Below are 22254 nucleotides of genomic sequence, written 5' to 3' on the forward strand. Positions count from 1 at the left end.
TGAAAATGTAGAAAAACATCCACAAATATTTAATAAATGTCAATTGGTATTCCACTGTTTAACAGTGCGATTAATAACAATTAATTTTTTTAATCACAGTTAATTTTTTGCGTTAATAGCATGAGTTAACTGCAATTAATCGACAGCCCTAGTGATAAGATAACATTCAGGTAATAGTCAAATGAGTTATTATCCATGTAAACGCTATTGCAGTCTCCTCGCTCTCGCTTCACTGTCGTCACTCATTATGATTAGGCGCTAAGGTGCCTAGAGGCCCTTGGCTATGAGAGAAGCTAATTTTCATCTCTCAGTCTGATATGTTCTCAAGTGTAAATGCACAATGAAGGGTGAGATGTGTTGTGAAATGATAATATTTTGAAAATATGTGGTGTGAATTTGTTGCTCTCAAAATGGCAAGCATTACTGCAGTAACTAGTCTAACAACTAGGTGCTGGGCAAACTACAAACAGTTGTCAATGTACCTCGATCCTATTTTGCAACAGCCCTGCTATTCCAGTTCTAGGTCCGTCATTAATGCCGAACAATTTGCTGACTGACAGGGAGCCAATACAGATTAGGATGTCCCCACTACATTCACTTTCATTTGTCACTGGAGTCATAATTTGAACCTGTGGGCTGCTTTACGTGGGTGGATAGCTGGCTGAGTTGGCCCTGGAGGAAAAGTGCCTGCACAAGGTTTCCCCCTCAGCTAATACAGAGCTGACATAAAGACTCTTCTGTGGTCTGTCACACAATTCCGAGTGTAGAAATGTGGGTGAGTGTGTGAATGGTGTGCTCTGTTCTCTGGCTATATTGGCCTGGCAGAGCATCCCCCACAGTGAGTGGTTCAAAGCCAGCATATGTTATACCAGGAGCTAAGCCCAGAGTTCGGTGATACAAAGGTGACAGTAAACCTTTAAATTCTTTCTGTGTATATATACCAGCTAAGCAAGGAATCTGCTGATGCTCTCGACATTTATAGTTTGATCATGTGTATATTGCAATCAGTAAACATCTAGCAGGAATGCACTGGTGTTAGCAAAGTATAAATTGCTTAAGTATATTAAAAAAACAACCTCCATAAACCTCTGGCAAATAAGCAGCTGCACTTTGTTAAACTTCATCTTCACTATGTGACAAAAATGAAGTTGGGGAAAAGTAGCACCATTGCTGATAACTATCTCTTTCATACACATTGCTTTGACATCGTGACATCAAACTGTTAGGAGTATTTCTTTGGTCACTAGTTCCTTCTCACAAAAACAAACAATATGTTTTGTTGGCCCATTAGCAAGATTATAATGCTTGAAAAACGCATGATAATAACTTCCCTCTACTTATCAAGTTGTAAGAAGCATTTTACTGCTAATTTCAAAATTTAATTGCTTAATCACTGATTTGAGAAACATTCCCTTGTTTGTAAATAGAGCAGAGACTGCCGGAAGCTAGGTCCACCTGCAGAGGGAGAGGTGGTCCAAGTGAAGTGGCCTGATGGAAAACTGTATGGGGCAAAATATCTGGGAGCAAATGTAGCTCACATGTATCAGGTGAGTGCCCATATTTCTTATTATGTGCATATTAGGAACTTTCTTTCAAATGTCTTCATGTGTATTACAAACAACTCATTCCACACCAAAGTTGGACTGGCCATACCATAGTTTTAAAGTTCTGGAAGGTAGGGGTATGAGTTAAGTACTGACTCTTAAACAGTAATGCCTTTACCTTATCAAATAGAATTGTCCCCAATTGTTTACAATTGCTGAGCTGCTGTTGTAGCTAATTATTGCTATGTACAATCCTGTAACTTCACAATTCCAAAGGAAGAGAGTGTATAATTTTATAGGAACTCAGGGTTATTCGATGGACTACATCCTATAAAACAAGACTTCAGTATGATATTCTGTTGTTCTCTCCATGTTATTTGCTTTTATTAAGCATTGGTAGCCATTTAATTAATGATATAACTGGGCACCTGACTTTAATCAACTAGCGAAGGTTCACAAAAAGGGATGAGAGAAAGGACAATGAAAAACGTAGTTTAAATAAACACATTTTCAGCTGTTCAATGAGGCAATCTTATATTAACTAACATGTACATTAAGGCATTTTATAAACTTCAGAGAGAGAGGAGAACTCAGTACTGTGGACAAGACTAAAGAGCTCAGTCCTGATTTCAGAGGCAGAATAATTGTTTGTTTTCAGAAGTGCATGCTTTGAGAAAAATCAGTCAGCAACGTTGAGTACCCAAGTGCATGGTAGAAACTACAATAAAACAACCACAATAACAACACGTAGGGAAGAATAAGAATATAACTTTTTGTTATTTAGATAGAGAGACATATTTGGTATTTATATACATTTGTGTGTGTGTATATATATATATATATCTTTTTACTTATATAACTCTTTCCATCTGCCGATCTCAAATTGTTTTACAAAAGCGGGCAAGTGCTATAATATCCATGGATAAATTAATGCACAGAGAGGGTAAGTGACTTGCTATGTCATGTTGCAAGTCTGTGGCAGATGTGGGAATCAAACTCGGGTCTCCAGATGTCTGGTCCCTTATGCTGAACCCTACACCTTACTGCCTCCCTTATATTTAATATCTGCCTTATGCTTTGAATATAAGTTCTATATAAAACTTTAAGGATTATTGTTTTATAGTACTATTCATGTTGAAAGCTGTGGCGGTTGGATCACAGAAACCCCTTTGGGACTGTCAACTGATGTGCTGAGACTACCTCTGAGCCCGTTTTCCCTGGCAGCTTGGGATTTCAGTGCCCTGCCTGGTTTGAGCCAGACATGCTTGCCTGCTACAAACACAGACCCAGGTCTGAACCACATCCCCTAACAGCACAGGCTTAACTGAAAGCAGCTTAAGAGGTATTCCTATCTCCAACACGCAGATACCCAGCTCCCAATGGGGTCCAAACCCCAAATAAATCCGTTTTACCCTGTATAAAGCATATACAAGGTAAACTCATAAATTGTTCGCCCTCTACAACACAGATAGAGAGATATGCACAGCTGTTTGCCCCCCAAATATTAATACATACTCTGGGTTAATTAATAAGTAAAAAGTGATTTTATTAAATACAAAAGGTAGGATTTAAGAGGTTCCAAGTGATAATAGAACAAAGTAAATTACCAAACAAAATAAAATAAAATATGCAAGTCTATGCCTAATACAGTAAGAAAGTGATTACAGATGAAATCTCACCCTTAGAGATGTTCCAGTAAGCTTATTTTACAGACTAGCTTCCTTCTAGTCTGAGTCCAGCAATCACTCACACCCCTGTGGTTACTGTCCTTTGTTCCAGTTTCTTTCAGGTATCCTTTGGGGGTGGAGAGGCTATCTCTTGAGCCAGCTGAAGACAAAATGGAGGGGTCTACCAGGACTTAGACTTTCTCTTGTGGGTGGAGACCTCCTCCTCTCTCTGATGCAGAATCCAGCTGCAAGCTGGAGTTCTGGAGTCACATGGGCAAGTCACATGTCCATGCATGACTCAGAACTTTACAGGTGGCAGCCATTGTTCACATGTTACCTTGAATGTCCCCAGATAGACTTCTTATGTGGATTAGAGTCTTCCAAGGTTCCATTGTCCATTAAGTGTTTCTTGTGGGGCACTTAACTTGCAAATTGCTTTCTTAAGAAGTTGACCAAATGCCTTATTAAGGCTACTTAAAATCAAACAAGTACACAGCCAATATTCATAACTTCATATACGAAAATGATACATGCATACAAATAGGATGATATATTCAGTAGATCATAACCTTTACAGAGATATTCTACATGGCATGTGTGGCATAAAACATATTCCAGCTATGTCATGTATACATTCATAAGCATATTTCCATAAATCATTATGGGGTACAACGTCACAAAAGCATTTTACAAAAAAGCTATGCTCATGACAACCCTGTGAGTTAGGTAAGGTGAGTCATATTATCATCTTTTTTACAGGAGCAGAAAGAGTGAGAGGTTAAGTAACCTTTCCAAGACCACATAGTAAGTCAGTAAGAATTAGAGTCCAGGTGAAACCCTCAGCCCCACTTTGGACCTTTTATTTTGGGTAATAGGACAGGAGCAGCATAAAGGGGCTCTCAGTGCCCCATATCTAGCTGTGGGAGAAATTCCCTGGCACAGGAATTATGGAAACAGCCAAAAGGCTGCCTTTCAAGGACCCCTAGCAAGCCCTGGCACAGAGGACATACCAAGGTGAGGAGGGGTGTATCATAGCACTGCAGAGATTCTGGGAAGTGCTGCAGCCCAGATTGCAGCCTGGGGATACTGCTGTAACATCCGCCCTCCCCCCCACTGCCCCCCCGGGGCTGTCTAAATTAAGCTAAGGGCTACAGAACCCGCCCAGGATTGAGAGGGTGAAAAGGTGGTTTAAAGCCACCTTTGCCCCCCTTCTTCCTGTGTTGTTAGTTCTCTGTTGTGCCTTTTAGAGGCACAGTACAGAATCTCGCCCAAGGTCTTCTGTGCCAAGTCCTCTAACAATTAGACCAACCATTCTCTACGAAAGGAGAAACTAGAAAGGGGTGTGCGTGTGCTGGGACAAAGTTATATGGTCAGATAAAACTTCAACAAATCTATTTTACTCTGAATCAGGAATTCATGTATGAAAATTCTCTCACATTCATGTGGAATTTGCACAGGGAGCAATGAGAACTAGTCATGCAGTAACCATGACCATGTGCACAAATATCTGTGTCAGTATCGCACGGGATATATTCAAGCCCAGTTATCCTGCGTGAATCCTTGTCATAATTGTGCATGCAAAATCAAGTTTGTATTTTTAAGTGCCACTCTGCAAATCTGCCATGTAAGTGTTTGGCATCTTGGTCAGTTTGTTTGTTTGTATGTTCCTTCACAGTAACCATTTGTAACTTTCCGTAGATGACTAAATTATCCATGAACCCAATTAAATGCTTTTTGGCAATTTCATTTACACAATTAATTTCTGTTATTCTCATACAAGAAAACCACATGGAGAGAACGACAGAATACACAGACTGATACAGTACAGGTGCAGTTTTTCATTTTTATCCCACTGTCTGAATGTACAATATATATCTTTGGTTTGTCCATATGTAGTAGGGGCCCTTATTTTCTGTGATGAATAGCTGCATTTACAAGGCATACAAAATAAAATATACCACACTTAACATAATGACTAGTTTGAAATTCGGCATCTGCAACCTGGTTAAAATTTGGATTTAGCAGTAGTCTGACATTCTGTGTAAATAATTACACCACTGAAAGACTTGGAGAAACCCTTATTAGTGTTAGCCCTTAGCAACATCAGGGTGCATTTATAGTGCACCATGCTAGAGTTTAAGAAAGAAACTCCAATTAATGTTTATGGCAGTTGAACGGCTAGAGCAGTGGCTCTCAACCTTTCCAGACTGCTGTACTCCTTTCAGGCGTCTGCTTTGTCTTGTGCACCCCCTCTTTTCACCTCACTTAAAAACTATTTGCTTACAAAATCAGATATAAAAATACAAAAGTGTCACAGCACACTATTACTGAAAAATTGCTTACCTTCTCATTTTTACAGTATCATTATTAAATAAATCAATTGGAATATAAATATTGTACTTAAGCTTCAGTGTATAGTATATAGAGGAGTATAAACAAGTAATTGTATGAAATTTTAGTTTGTACTGACTTTGCTAGTGCTTTTTATGTAGACTGTTGTAAAACTAGGCAAATATTTAGCTGAGTTGATGTAACCTATGGAAGACCTCTGCATACCCACAGAGGTATGTGCACCCTTGGTTGAGAACCACTGGACTAGATCCTCCAAACCTCAAACTGGACATACAGGGTTTAGATTTTCTTGTGTGGTATGGCTGCTCAGTGCCACACTACCAATGTAATCTGGTCCTAAAGCCCATTTAACAGAGCCAGGGAAGATCACCCCAACATCGGGGTGATTCTTTGGTGGGCTACAGTGAATGAAGACCATTCACCTCTCTCCACCATAGTGGCTTGGAAAGAGAGGCATTGCCAAAGCGAGCGGGGGCGGGGGTAGTGATAGCAATGCCCCAACACCATACTGATCATTGATCAGTATATTTTTGATTCCTTGTCACTATTTACAGCATGGGTTAAATTCAAGCAGGCTTCAGGCTGCTCTAACATGCCCGGAGACAAGTCCTGCACATGTTAGCAGTAGGATCAGGGAGTGTGAAGATGCACTCTAAGACATCTTTGCACCCCATCCTCTAACCTGGGCTTTGTGCGGTACAGCAGCATACCAGCATGTGGCCCAGGTCCTTTATGATGGAGTTAAAATTACTTCTCTTAAGGATTTTAAAAGTTCCCAGCTCTGTATCTTGGCTGTTGTTACTGTATGTACTCTAGGACAGTCGCTGAAAGCTTTTCAACTGTGCACAATTAATCTGACAGATTCCGTTTGTTTGAATGTTTTGATTTGACCTACAGGGCAACATTTTAATTTGAACCAGCAAACCTTATATTTTTGTACGTGCATTGTGCTACCTGGGGCTCCTTGTCAAGATTCTTTTAGAAGTATATATATTTCAGTGTATATTTTCACATATTTTATGCCTAATCCTGGAACCCTTACTCCTACATATAGCTGTTACTCAGGTAGTTCCACTGAAGTCATAGGAGCTTGCAGGATTGGACCCTTTGTAAGTTTTCTGAAAACTAGTTTTAAATTAAAGTTTTTGAAGGAACTCAAAGTACAATTGTAGATAGTAGCAGACATTCATCTCTTATAGGTGAAGGATTCCAGGGATGGATGGTGGTGTGGGGGAAAAAAAGGGGGGGGGGAAGCATCTCAAGAAGCATAAATGGTTCGAAGGCTGAGTATTTTAGCATTCCCTGCACCTAGCTACATTTCCTTTCTCATTTTCTGCTAAAGGGGTTCATGATGGATTAAATCTAAACCTATGCATGATAAAGCTTTTCATCTTCTGAACAGAGCACTTTAAAGAAATTCCATCAGATTCAATATAATTCTGTTAACTGGCATTTCCCTCAGTGTCACTCATACCTCCTGTCTTTTGACGTGGTCTTCCACAACCTTGAAACATAGCATGGTGAAATTCATTTTTACCACTTGGGAAATTAGAAGCAAATGTAAACAACATAATGACATCTTAATGTGCGATAAAGTGATGTTGTATATGTCGGTATTGTTTAGCATTCCTAATCAAATACATCTGGACTTTTATATACAAATTTCAGTGTTGGTAGTGCAGTCCTTCTGCATGTTCATGTAAAGCTGTGTCTATGCTTGTGACCGTGCATGGTTAGATGTACATTGTTGTACATTGATGTGTCATGGCTCCCTTATTGTCCCCATCTGAAGCCCTGAAGCATGTTTTGGAAGGACAGAGTAGTCTGAGACAGCTGGCATGCCTGAGGGGTGTGGGCATGTTCATGCCTTCATGGTGGCATGGCCCTGTACCCATTCTACAGTGCAATGTAGATAGGGGGAAAGAGCATGCACCAGATCATGGGTAACAATAGTCCTCCAAGGCCATTCTCCCAATGCATTGATCCTTTTGCTGTCTGACCCTTACCAAAATGTATAAAGGTAATAGCAACCTGTGCTGATCATTTAAGATCAGTTCTCCCGTGAACTGGATTGATCAGCACTGGGGATCACAGATTATGTTCCAAGAGCTGCGTCCTGGTCTCTGAAGCACACCTGCTTGCTGATTAATATGTGGTCAGACCATGCCATCCTCCACAACTTCACCCATACTGGTAGGAACATATACCTCTACTGGGAGATTTTACGGAGGCTGGAGGAGGCAGGCATTCACTGTACCCCATTCCTGCGCTGGGAGCACATGGAGCACTTCAAGTTCCTGTACCAGAGTGTGAAGGACTCCAATGTTCGCTGTAGGAGAGGAACATCACACATGCCCATACCACGATGAGCTGGAGTGGGTGCTCTCCAAGGCTGTGAGTACTGAGCCTGAAGTGACTCATGATTCTATTGTCAATCCCACTCGCCTTATCGTATGATGGGACACCAACGAGGGGCAGGGTGAGGAGGCAGTAGGGACCTCAGAGGAAGTCCTGGAGGAAGCCCTGGGAAAAAGAGGAGCACAGTAGTCAACACCTCTACCTGATGGACCTGGTTGAGGAGGTTCCTAAGCCATTGCAGGAACTGGAATCCAAGGCTGGTAAGTTACAGTGCACCTCCACGTTCCCTGTAAATAGCCCCTCTTGCGCTAGTAACACACGCCTGATGCTGACCCCCACGCCTCGTCCCCACTCCGCCTCTACATGGTCCCCAAGCAAAACACAGCTGTAAATCAATAATTTAATTGAAATCCTATGAACTACTATAAAGCATGTAATGGAAGCTGTAGCAAATTATTAATAAGCAGTCACTGTGCCCCTGTGTCTGTGCACTTCTCAGCCAGGACTCTGAATAGCAATAGGCTGGGCTGTGTAGACCAGAGGGAAAGGGAGGGAGGGAGGAAGGGCATAAGTTATGAAGGGACCCAGGTTGGGAAAGAACAGTTTTATGACATTTATGTTTGCTCAAAGACCCAAACTGCCCTCCCCCTGTGAAAGGGAGACAGTGGAAGGGGTTTGGGTGTGGATGGTGTCTGGGGTGTGGGCTTCTTATGTCCGGGAAGAGAATGGGTAAATCAGAGTGGTCCATTCTCTCTGTGACCATTGCAAATGTTTATTACCGTTCCCTGTCCCTGGTGAGTGGTATCTCTCCATGCTGACCCTCTCTGCAGAAGCTGGTAGAAGTGGGGGTAGATGAAGCAGCAGTTTCACAAACACAATGCTGTGTCCCTTAGTGACTGGAAGAATATACATTTATAGTGCTATTCTGTGTTTTCTAGTCCCTTTCAGTGTTGTTCGCTGGACACGGGCCAGACTTTCTGGCAATGCATAGGGAATTAGGGGCTGGATGGATATTTTCTGTGGGTCTCTCTTCCTTTTCTATGGGAACTCCATCTGCTAGCTGAGAATACGGTAAATTTCCTTCTAATTGCCTCCAAGTTTTGTAAGCATAATTCCACAAATTTTTGGTGTAGCAGATATTCACGCCGGTTCTTCAGGTCTTATGGCAGGGCAAATGTGCTTGGTCCACCTCTCTACTCAGCAATGAAGGGGGTCATCATCAACATTGCTCTGGCATAGGTGGCTGGGTGTTTCCACAGGTCTGGAAAGCCACTTCTCTTCTCCATTCTGGCACCTTCAGTACTGCCATGTTCTCCAAATGATGGCCAGCCTTTAAAGAAGATATAGGTAACTAGTAATGTAAATCCTGAAAGGACTCAAACCACACTGCAACTGGCTCCTTGATGCCCTACAGTGCAACATTTTCATAGCAGTAGTTCAGGGTATCTTGCTGTTTTTACCCTCATCTCCTTCCTTTTGGGAGGCAAAAGTAGTCAGAAGGAAGGAGGCTATAACAGTAGCATTTCTGGAATGCTAAAATGTATCAATATTGTGGCTTTTGGAAGCACAGTTACCTTGGGTGGGGTGGGATTTCTTAGGTTCCTGCAAAGGAGAAATGAAATATAATGCTCGCCTTGTCTTTGACTTGTCAGGACATTCCTGATGCTGGCAGGGAACCTGTTCGACCAGGAGGGGAGAAAGAGCTCCTCAGAGATAGCAGAGGCAAATAGAGAAGGACCATGCTCGCTGGCATTGACAGGAGAAGTCAGGAGCAGTAGAGTTCCTTAAGATGAAGGAGGATCGGACTTTTAGGCAGGAGGAAGCACTCATGAACCGGTTCATGGAGTGGGAGCATGCCCATAGGGAATGGGACCATTCACTCATGCAGTCCCTGGTACAGCTGGTGGCGGAATACTTTTGGGACCTGTCTGCCATTGGACTGCTGCTTTCCTCCAGAACAAGGCAGCACAGTCTCCTCCTGCCGCTTCTCCTCCTCTAGCTGTTGTCCAGGCTGCTCCAGCACTACCCCTGCCAGGGAGGAGCATGCTGGACACCTGACACAACATACTCTGTTAGCACCCAAAACTCTGCACGGGGAACCCCCACAAAGCCTGCTTGTGGGGAAAAATAAGCCCCATCTAGTCTCTATAGCCCAGTCTTTGTTTATCCCCCAAGCTCCATGCAGGATACCTCTCCATTTGTCCACTGCACAATATTCCTCAGTCTTTCCCCCTCTTCTCGGGGAGAGGAAGGACAAGAAGACGTGTCTACAAACACTAATGTTTTCCCACTTTCAGGGAATTGTACAATTTTTTTTGTTAATTTGTCTCTATTTTTGTTTTTATTTTATTTTTGTTAATTTGTTTTAGTCTTTTGTTTGATGTACGTTTGTAAATAAAAGTTACCATTCACTTCACTTGTGTGTGCAGCTTGCTTTCTGAGTATGATCAATGCGATATTTTCCACATGTTAGGAATGGGTCAGCAGGATTCACGACACATGACTGTGATTTCTGTAAATGCGTGGGGCCAAAGAAATGCAATGAATTCTGTCCCTCCCACGTCACCTTCAGCCCCTGGCCATGAATTTCCTAGTTTTAAAAAAACAACAAGGTTCATTAATGTGAACTAAACTGTGAAGTAACTGTTGTTGTCCAAAGCACCAGAATGAAAAACAGAAAAGAAGTTAACTGAACCATCTTTATGGCGTTGTTAATGACTTCATTGACAATACAGACAAAGGAAACAAAAGTAAATTAACAGTAGAGATATCTGACAGTGAACTGTGCTTTTGCAACACCTCTTCTCTCAACCTCACCAAATAGTCACTGCTTGCAGCACAGAAGTACTCATGCATAGCACCTGATTAGTGCTGTGAGTAAGGATGTCAGAAAACGCTGTGAAGAAGGCATATATGAAGCCCATCCCAAAACCTTACAGAACTGTTTTTAAATTACTTTAACAATGCTTAATTACTCCCCATAAAGCAGCGTGAAACTGAGTTGTCAACACGCAACACCAGCGTTGCTCAATGATGGCATTATAGTGCCGATACATTCTCCACAGCACAAAACCACAGCCAAAGGTGTTAAACTTGAGTGCACTCACCCAGTTGTCGGCTTTCAGTTACTACATTACCATCAGCTGTAGGGGATTGAAACTCACTGAAGTATGTCGCTGGACAATCATATAGCAATGATCTATTGAGCTTTTTCAACAGCACCATAACATCAAAATAGTGTCCCGTGGCACTTTCCCAGGTCACTTTCTGGCTCCACGCTGCTCCACAATGTATGAGAAAATAGCATCACAAATTGAACCAGGAGCAGTATGCACATGGGTGGGATCTAGCTGCCTGTACAGGGTTTGTAAACCATATCTGCCCTGTGTCCAGTAGCTCTGGGAGTATTCTCTTTTAGCCTCACATATGTTGTACAAGGTACGGCATGCCATGATAATGCGAACTGTGTTGGCTACCTTGGCATCCAGTTGCATTTGCAGGCATTGCCAATGAGCTGTCAGATTCCCAAAGGCATTCCCCTACCATACTGCAGCTACTCAGGCTATAGATTAATTCCTTTTGTCTTGGGTCAGTGATGTTGGAAAGAGCTTCACAAGCCAAGTTAGGAGTGCATATGCAGGGTCCCCCAACATAACTGTGGGAACAGAAACTCTACGCAGAACCATGGCATTTCTGGGGAATAAAATTCCTTTTTCCTCCCCCTCCCCCCCCCCCCCCCGCTGTACAATCCTGACCTCCTGAGCACCCTGGCGTCATGGACCTTTCCCCGTGTGTCCAATGTTAGTCTCATGAATTGACTTTGGTTGTCCACTGAGTCTTGGAGAAGAAGTGAATAGTAAACTTTTTGGTTCACTTATTCACTCACCCCTTTCAGTGGGCAAAGTATTGGGATGTGCGTTCTGTCAACGTTCCCTGCACCATTCAGAAACCCTATCTTCTGATATTCTACTATAATTTAAGGGACTTTGGATATGGCGACCACACCTGAGTAGATTCCAGTATTGGTAGTGTGGCAAACCTGTACAACCCCCACTCTGACAGTTGACTTCCCAACCTGGGTTGTAACTGACCAATAGTTATCAGATGTTGCTATCTTCCAAAGGGCAATAATCACCTGCTTCTGTACTGCTATGGGTTTCTGAGAACAAGTGATCTGGTGCAGGAGGATTGGTGCAAGCTGCTTGCACAACTCCATGAAGGTCTGCTTCTGTAATCTGAATTCTGCAGCCACTGGTCATCATTCCAGCTTTCCAAGATGAGGTGGTTCCACCACACTATGCTGGTTCTCCGGGACCAGAAGTGGCAGTCTACCTATGGCCATACCATGGCAATCCCACCATTCAACACATCTTTTCCTTGCAACCCCAGTGGATTTTCATTTGCCCTCTTGGTCAGCCATTTTCAGTGTCTCAAATTTTTCAGGACCCATTCCATCCAGTACTGGACGATATGAACATTTGTCCACGGAGCAGAACTACATCATCATGGACTTGCTCCATTTCTTCAATGCAGTTAGGCAGAAGGGAGACATAATTGAGAACTGCCATCACCAAATGCGGCTTACAGTACCAGCAACACGCAACAAGGCAGTTCTCAGAGTGTCTCCTTGGACACACAGGACTCTATGATACTGCCACTGAAAAGGCAGCGCTATCATCACATCCTAAAAAGGGCAATTTAGGCATGGGGTATATATGCACATCATACACTCACAGCTCAGCACACTGTATCTGGACGCTCAGCAGGACTATTAGGTACAGGTACCCAGGAAACGCACAAGTGTAGACGTTACCTAATTGGTGATTATTTTCTGAAGTACAGCTATAACTCTTGACTGTTCATGGTGTTCCTTGGTGGTGGTTCTTTATTTTCTTTCCTAAAAATAAATAACACTAGATAACTATTTAACTCAAATGTTTGATATCTCTGTAGATAATCTGTCTATTGTTGGAGAGTGCCCGAGGATTGCAAACAATGAGTTTATATTTTTCTAAAATTCCTATGTGTCAAATTAGGTTGAGTTTGAAGATGGTTCTCAGATAGCAATGAAGAGGGAAGAGATCTACACATTAGATGAAGAACTGCCTAAACGAGTGAAAGCCCGTTTCGTAAGTATTTACAAATACAAAAGTTCTAATATTAATTTACTCTAAAGGACTTTAAACCAAGCTGTGACTTTATTCTGAATTAGCCCTTAATACTACACAAGGATTTTTGTGAAGAATCAGTGCTAGTGTGGCTATCCAGATTCATCCAAGTAGCAAAAGTGTGCACTGGCCAGTGAGACTGGTCTACTGTTCTGTCAATACAGCCAAATACTGTAATCAAACACACATCTTGACTGCTGACAGGGACATCTTGGTAGAACATCTGTCAGAGCGTGAAGGATTAAGTAAGAACATCTCGTGTTGACAGATGAACTATTCTTTTCATACCCTTATCAAATATATGCAATATTTATGTATATTTTCCAAGTTCTCAAAGTTTATAATTCTAAAAGCAAAAAGTTTAACAAAAAACAACAAAGAACCTGATCCAAATCCCATTAAAGTCAATGGCAAGACTCCCATTGACTACAGCGGATTTTTAATTGGACTCCAAGCTTTCAAATACTTCCCCAGCTCCTGCATAAATTCCAGCTGGTATGCAGCAATCAGTTATTCCAACACAGTACTGTATGTAAAATCCACACAGCCCCATAAGGAACAGAACTCCTTTAAGATTAAGAAATTCTGCGTTCCAACATACAAGTATTGGAAGAGAGAGGAGGTTTGTATTACCTAAGTTTGGCACGAATTCTAAATGTTGTACAGTCCTATATCAGTTACTTAGAGGGTCAGATACTCAGGCTGAGAGACACCATGTTCTTCCTCTCATTTGCATATAACACACACGGCTGTTTCTTAGCAGTCCACTCAAAATCATACACTGCTAGCTAACTGTTTAGTCATTTTTAACATGTAAAATGGAAGCACACGGACTAAAAAAATCTTACAATGTTTAAATTCAAAAGCTAATGAATAAAATATCCATATTGTATTTAAAGATAAAGTGAACATATCTGTCAACGAGAACAGCAGCACCGTGTGTTCCTTATTGCTATAAAGATGTGTACTTGCACATACTGTCCCTACTCTCACATGTATTGTATGAGATTAATCATATGGAAACGAGGTGATTCCCAGGGGATGAGGGGTGAGGGGGGTCACCTGCAGAATGTCTATTTAAGTGAGTTTGGAGCAATCAGACAGAGCACTCTAGGATGTAGCTGAGGGAGGGTTTCTTGCAGCTGGAAGACGGAGGCAGGCCAGGATTCTTTGGAGAAGCAAATCCTGACCTTATATTCACCTCGACTACTTCCTCAGCATGCCCACCTGACATGAGCTGCTTCTCCATGTTGCCAGTTCCCAGCTGCAGCCTTAAGCATGCGCATAACACGTATTGGAAGGTGCAGTTGGAGTAAGAAGTGACATGGAGATGGGACTGGCAGCTGGGGAGAGGCAGAGAAGGATGAGGTTGTCTCTTTGCTAAGAAGCGCTTTTCCAGGAAGGTGGCTTATCTCACTCAGGAGAGCAAGAGCTGAGCAAGAAAGGCAATAAGAATGGGGAGGAGCAGAGCTCTGGCAGGGACATTCAGAAGTCAAATATTCTAGACTTCCACACCTCAGGACCAGTTTACTTCAGAGGAGTACACTCGTCCTTCAATGTCCTAAGGGTTAAGATAGATGGTTCTTGAAAAAAATAACAAACAAGCCACCTGGGTGAGTACAGTTGGTTGTTTTTCATTTTTTTTCAGAAAAGGCCCCATTACCTCTTGTTGTTTTATGGAGTATATGCAACGAGTTTAGAATTAACTAGACATACTGTAAATCTGTTTTATTGTTGCACTTGACTAAGAACAACAATATAGATGTGGCTGGTTTTTGCTATTCTTTTAAAATAGTGGCATTTTTATAGATCAATATTTTACTTTTGCACATGACATCATTCACTTTTTAGTGGAATTAAGTATTATTTTAAAACACGTAATCAAACTATTAAATAAAACAAAATGATTGCTATTGATGAGAAGTGCAGTTCCCCCCCCCCAGTGGAAAGCCTGATGCTGTTTCCCTGTTATTAACTTGGACTTCACAAACATACAGCCCAGTACTCGAGGTGCTGAGTGCATCTTCGAGGTACAAGTCAATAGAACTCAGTCAGAACTCATTCAGAACTCATCTGAGTACCCTCAAGTCAGAGGGTGCTCAGCTCCTTGCAGGACTAGCCCCATGGTTTATAATGCTGGCTCCACCCTTTCTTTTAAACAGCTCGGGATATATGGTATCTCTTCATCTTGAAAGGGTTTGATCCCATGCCATTGACGTTCATGGGAATTTTGCTACTGGCCTCAGCAGTGGGAGTGGGCTGGGCCCTAAAATTCCTGTTGTTTGTTTCATTATTTTTTCAATAGCTTCTCATTTGCTGTTTCAGTTTTTGCCCTGTTTTTTTTTTAAACATTTTCCAGCATCAGCTGAACTCATGACTCCCTCTCCGCACAAGCCATGCAATTGTACAGGGCATCTTTTTAATAGTCTGCATCATACAATCCCTTACATTTAAAACTAGACTGGATAAAATGCTAGATAATATACATTACTGTTGGGAATAAACCTGCATGGGCAGACGGATGAACTGAATCCAATATGATCTTTCCCATCTCTCATTTCTGTGATCTTTTGACACAGTGACAGGTTTCAGAGTACCAGCGGTGTCGGTCTGTATCCTCAAAAAGAAAAGGAGTACTTGTGGCACCTTAGAGACTAACCAATGTATTTGAGCATAAGCTTTCGTGAGCTACAGCTCACTTCATCGGATGCATGCAGTGGAAGTGAGCTGTAGCTCACGAAAGCTTATGCTCAAATACATTGGTTAGTCTCTAAGGTGCTCCAAGTACTCCTTTTCTTTTGACACAATGAAATCCAACAGCTAGAGTCAGTCAAATGAATTTTAAGAAACCCCACAAATATGTGCAACTAAACATTGTGACGTATTTATTAAAAAAATAAATTCAACATTTATTTAACATGAATAGATTTTTCCAAGAAACACTATCATAAAACTGCATGTTCTGAAGCACTGATGGCTTCATAATAATGTAATTCTCTGGGTTAGTCACTGAAATAGTCTTCGGTTTGTCTAAACCAAAGGTACCGGTGCTTTCATGTGCCTGCCCTGGAGAGAGTCGGAATGTGATATCCACTGTGAAACTGAAGGGGTAATTAATGTCTGTTTTTAGTCAACAGCCTCCGACATGAGGTTTGAAGACACATTTTATGGAGCAGATATTATCCAGGGAGAAAAGAAGAGACAGAGAGTATTGAGTTCCCGGTTTAAGAATGAATATGTGGATGACCCTGGGTACCGTACCTTTTTGAAAAGCTCATTCCAGAAGAAATGCCAGAAGGGACTATAAAGGAAGCAGCAAAGGAATAAACCCATACACACTACAGGGAAGTAAACAGATTAAATTTTGGTGGAAAACATACAGAATTCACTGGTGCTTGGTTTGACGATTGTATCCCTTCATTACATTAAATCACTTTTGGCTAAAATAAATACTCTGAGTTTTTCAGTGAATTTACCAGTAAACATTTAAAACAATCCCCTACAATTATCCATGTCAATTTCAAATTGCTCCAGATTTGGTTTTTCTTGTTAATATATTAAAGGCTGTGTATTAATTTTGCATCACGGAGTGGAGGAAACTGAGATTAAGAGACACTGCAAAATGATATGCCAAAGAAAACTTGGAATACAGTCCCACATCCATTAAAGTCGGTGGTAAAACTCCCATTGACTTCTGTGAGAAAAGCATCAGCTCCTAGGAACATCTTAATATATGGCATCCAATAAAGATGACAAAAATTCTCACCACAATATCTGCCCCATCACACTGGAAAACCATAAAGTTTTAATAACAAGATAGGATTACAATGGCTTGTATATTTTCCACAGCCAGGGAAGGACATTCAATTTTTTGTTTTAAAAATAGGAGTTTTTATAAAACATTTTGAAAACAAATGCAAGCATGTATAGTATTAAGACCTATAAATGCTGTACTTGCATACTTTGTACAGTGCTTTTTACCTTTTTATATCACTACTGCTGTCAGTAGGGTTTGATGAAGACTCAGTGTGACTTAGATATTTTTTGGCTTCTAAGGAAGAAATCTTCAGAATAGCAAGGGGAGTTTGTATATTTAAAGAGGGAGATTTTGGCAATTATTTTTAAAACATGTTTTTCATAATACTTATTAAAATAGCTGTTTGTAAAATAAAAAGTATTTCATTATGTGTTTGTAAAATTAGAGTTTAAGTATATATGCTTAACAAGATAGTTTTGAACTAATATAATATGGTCTTCCTTTTTAAATAATAGTTGGCAATGTAATAGTGTTTAAAAATAAATAAATGACCTTTTGCTTACTATTGTTTGTGTCTGCTGATGTGATTACCCATCTATATAGCTGTGGGAATGAAACAAATCAGTGGCAATACACATGTAAATTCATGAACAGAGCAGACTATAGCTACACAAAGCTCAGTACTGATGTAATAATTGATTTAACACTGTATCATGGTCTCATATCTTTTTATTTTCCCCTCTGTCTTATGATGCTGATCTTATCGGAGGTTGTAGAGACAGGCTGGAAATGCATTTGGGTTTTCTGCTATTTGCCAGAAACACTGGCGTGTGTAAAGCCAAAAGGAAGCATTATCAAAATGACATCATCTGTTCTGTGTAAGTTGCCCATTAGCAGGATTTCTGACTGGCTGCCGCAGGAAGAAAACTCTCAGAACCCAATTTAATCTTGAGTGCTGCTGTTTTTCATTGTGCTACTTACAAATGTTCTAATAACTGGGTACATGGGCCTGGAAAAACACTTTTTGAGACAAACCTGCTCTTTGCTATTGAGAAGCACATATCTTAGTTTCACTTTGCAAGGTTATTCTTAGTTATATGACTGGACAGCTAAATCTTTTCACTTACTGCATGACACCTCCATTGGAATTTTAATTTCTTTGTGTTACATTGACTGCTTTTTTTATACCATGAAATCACTAAAAATCCCTTTAGTCTCTAAGAAATTGCTTAGCTGTGACAATCATAATGTATTTCTAATTGAGAATGCTTTCTCTTGAGGTTGGAGGGTTTAGTGAGTGCTGCCTGGCATATTTCAAAACATCAGAGCTCTTTTTGGCAGACCTGAAGGAAAAGCAAAACTACTGGTACATGAGTCTTATTTGCCACACAGAGCAGGCTTCTATTCAACTTGTCGAGAGCTAAATGCAGGTGACAAACCATTTAATTACGTACAGTCTTGTCATATAATTAGAAGATAAGAATGATTTTATTAGCCCTGGTGAAATTTCATGAGACCATAAAATCCTAAAATGCAGAAGTACATTGTGAAATTACAGCTACTAGAGAGGCCAGTGTGAGGCAGTGTGGGTAGATAGGAATCACATGTGGGTTCCATGCTTAGCTCTGCATTAACCTGCTGCGTGACTTCCGTCAGTTCACCCCACTTCTGTAAAATGGGGGTCATGATACATCTCTTCCTTTGTAAAGGAGATCTACAGATTAAAACCAATCTGCAGGAACTAACAATTATTATTTTTAAAAAATATCATTTGCCTGTTTTTCTCCATTGTGCTCTAGGATTGTAACAGATTTTACTCTAAAAGTCCTGGAAGTTTTATGAATAATTATCAGGCCTCGTAAACTATATAAAATGTCTTGTCCTCCTTGTTCTTGCTTTAAAGAAAGTGAATCTGAAATGTAATTATCTTAATTTCAGAAAACATAAATCAACATTGTAACTTTAAAGAAAGAATAGCATGATGATAACCCAGAGATCCTGGGACTTCCTCATTATACAATAATGGATAGTTTGAAGATTCTGCAATGAAAAAAATAGTCGTATGGGAATTTTGGCTAGAGAGGGTATGTGTTAAGTGTTCTTCAGATCTGGAAATCAGACCATTTCACCAGACTAGCTTTATAATAACGATACTGCGTTGCACAGATAGGAAAGAAGATTGTGTTAAAAACAATGGACTGGAAGTCAGGAGATATGGGTTCCGGTGTGACACTGGCCAAGGCACTTAAGTTGACTCAGCACTTCTGAACCTTTTCATTTAGCTTCCTAAATATGGATTTAGGTGCTGTCTTTAGGCATCCAAATTTGAAAATGTTGGTATTAATCTTTGTCTGTTTCCCCAGCCATAAAATTGAGATGATAATAATTATCTCAGGATCTTGTGAGACTTCACTCATTTATGAACCTCAGATGGAAGGTGTTATATAAATGCACAGGATGATGATGATAATATATTGCCTCCCACCTGAGGATCTCAAAGCACGTTGCAAGCTAATGTAGCCTCACGGCACCTGTGTGAACTACATTAGAGAGAGTAAGAATTATGTGAGTACTAACGATGAGTAAACTGAGGAGAGGTGATTGTCTTCCCTGTGTTACAGCTTTGTACCAGTGGCAGAGCCAGCTGTACAACCTAAGAACCGAGGCACCCAGTCCTCTGTTTTAAACACTAGTCCCCACTGTCTTTTTATTCTCTCAATAGATGAGACATAGACCAATTGCTTCACATGTTCAAGAATCCTGACTACTGTACGGGGCATATATTTACATAAGCAGCAGTGTTTTGACAGACAGTGATAAAAATGCTGCACTTTTACTCATGATTGTGTTCACATCCATCTCATGAATAACAGGGAAGTGTGCTGTACTTGGATTTATGCTGGTTTGCAAAAGAAAATGTTATAGTAGCAAGATGGTGATTCCCCAAATTATACTCAAGGGTTGTCAAATTAAACGTTTCATTTATTAATTTTAGATGACTTCTGTTTAATCCAATTTGCATTGTATCATCATGATAGGGCAATTCAACCAATGATTTTTAGGAACAATATGATATACAGTACCCTGCTGTGCTACAACACTCTGAAAATTACAATTAGAAGAAATATATATATAGCCCCCTGAAGTTATTAATATTTTGAAGCCTGTATATAATTCCTATCTTGTGTTCTAAAACACAAAAAAGTTAGTACAATGACCTCATATGAATTTATAAACAATATTTTAAAACATAATGGGACAAATTCTGCCCTCATTTTCTCAAACGCGACCCTCCTGATTTCATGTGCTGTGATACTCTCCACGGAAGAGAAAGTGAGAAAAAAATACTGATAAGCCAAATATTGCTTGAATGATCAGCTGTCATGGTACTAAATATTCTGCAAAAGTTCTGATTGATTAGTCAATCCTTAATGGCTCTATCACAACTTTTAAATTAGATATAGTATGAAAGCACATATGATGATTCCCCCTGGAATTCCGATAAATGCAGTATTCTTCCTGCCCCAACTCTTAAATGGTGGTGTTCTATTTGGTTAAACAGCTGTTGTGTTCCATTCCAGTGAAGGCTGTATTTTAATAGAAAGCATAGTCGTGTGTGTGTGTGTATTTGAGTATGTGGTCAATGTGTGTGTGTGTGATATCTCTCACACACACATACAGAGGGAGAGATGACATCTGTATGAAAAATTGCAGAGCCATGAAATAAATACATTTTATCATGCACTTTTGAACATTACCAATCCATCTCCCTGGAATCTGTTCTAAATCCCTTATAAGGGGTTTCTATGACATGTAGCATACACAGAATATGTGATGCTAGGGTGTGGTTTAAAGATTTTATTGGCTCTTATTTGGGATGATATACATACCAGCAACTCAATTATAGCTTTGCCATCTATATGTAGAGTGCCATCCCCAATTCAGACTGATGAAACTCTATACCACATGACACTTTCAAGGGTTCCCCATACAGCTAGATAGTATAGGCAGAGCTGGTAGCTACCTACAGTTCAGATTAAAAATAGCATTTTGTAGTGGAAAGTGTTGACGGTTACTTTTAACTTTGCCCAAATCTCTATGCTAGGTGTTTGCCTCAGGCATATATTTTTGTAACATTTAACCTAAAACAGTTCAGCCTTTTCCAAGATTAGGGAAAAAATACATTGTTTTCTCCATGTTAAAATCTTGCCACCATTTAATTGAGAGGCTCTAGAGCATCTGTGCTTTAAAATAGGGACTTGAATTATGGGGTAGGTGAGGATTGCCTTGGGATCAAGGATGTGCTTGTTGCTGTCCCCATAAAAATCTGCCCAAATTTGGCCAAGCTATAACCCTATGAAAAACTACAATTCAAACATGATCAGCAGAGGTTTGTTAGTGGCTGGCAGCTCAAGTCTCAGAAGATTCCATCTGCAATGAGCATGCTCCTTCCTCACACAGCTATTTCTCAGTGGGACTGCCATCCCAACAGAGTGGCTGTGTACCATGCAAGGGCTGAACAGGACTTTTCCAACAATTGCTCTTCATATCTGCCAGTGTTACACCATCCCGATGAGTCGAAAGAATAGTAAATATGGCAGGCGACCAGCTTGGCTTAATGGTGAAATCCTAGCGGATCTTAAACATAAAAAAGAAGCTTACAAGAAGTGGAAGGTTGGACATATGACCAGGGAAGAGTATAAAAATATTGCTCGGGCATGTAGGAATGTTATCAGGAGGGCCAAATCGCACCTGGAGCTGCAGCTAGCCAGAGATGTCAAGAGTAACAAGAAGGGTTTCTTCAGGTATGTTGGCAACAAGAAGAAAGCCAAGGAATGTGTGGGCCCCTTACTGAATGAGGGAGGCAACCTAGTGACAGAGGATGTGGAAAAAGCTAATGTACTCAATGCTTTTTTTGCCTCTGTTTTCACTAACAAGGTCAGCTCTCAGACTGCTGCGCTGGGCATCACAAAATGCGGAAGAGATGGCCAGCCCTCTGTGGAGATAGAGGCGGTTAGGGACTATTTAGAAAAGCTGGACGTGCACAAGTCCATGGGGCCGGACGAGTTGCATCCGAGAGTGCTGAAGGAATTGGCGGCTGTGATTGCAGAGCCACTGGCCATTATCTTTGAAAACTCATGGCGAACCGGGGAAGTCCCGGATGACTGGAAAAAGGCTAATGTAGTGCCAATCTTTAAAAAAGGGAAGAAGGAAGATCCTGGGAACTACAGGCCAGTCAGCCTCACCTCAGTTCCTGGAAAAATCATGGAGCAGGTCCTCAAAGAATCAATCCTGAAGCACTTGCATGAGAGGAAAGTGATCAGGAACAGCCAGCATGGATTCACCAAGGGAAGGTCATGCCTGACTAATCTAATCGCCTTTTATGATGAGATTACTGGTTCTGTGGA

At 40.8% G+C, this 22254-nt stretch overlaps 1 protein-coding gene across 16 annotated transcripts in view; it reads left to right on the forward strand.

Annotated features, from left to right (window-relative positions):
* Positions 1-17174, forward strand: part of KDM4C (lysine demethylase 4C) — a 437490-nt gene extending 420316 nt beyond the window's left edge. For 13 of the 16 annotated variants that reach the window (XM_073345318.2, XM_073345317.2, XM_073345311.2 and 10 more), the window contains 4 exons: positions 1428-1547; positions 4992-5039; positions 12958-13050; positions 16220-17174. In XM_073345318.2, coding sequence (XP_073201419.1) covers positions 1428-1547; positions 4992-5039; positions 12958-13050; positions 16220-16396 — 438 coding nt within the window. In that variant the 3' untranslated portion in view covers positions 16397-17174. The remainder of the gene's footprint in view (positions 1-1427; positions 1548-4991; positions 5040-12957; positions 13051-16219) is intronic. The other 3 variants (XM_073345319.2, XM_073345322.2, XM_073345324.2) reach the window with 1 other exon arrangement.
* The last annotated feature ends 5080 nt before the right edge of the window (positions 17175-22254 follow it).

This window comes from Lepidochelys kempii, chromosome 5, assembly GCF_965140285.1.
Source record: "Lepidochelys kempii isolate rLepKem1 chromosome 5, rLepKem1.hap1, whole genome shotgun sequence".
Lineage (NCBI taxonomy): Eukaryota > Metazoa > Chordata > Testudines > Cheloniidae > Lepidochelys > Lepidochelys kempii.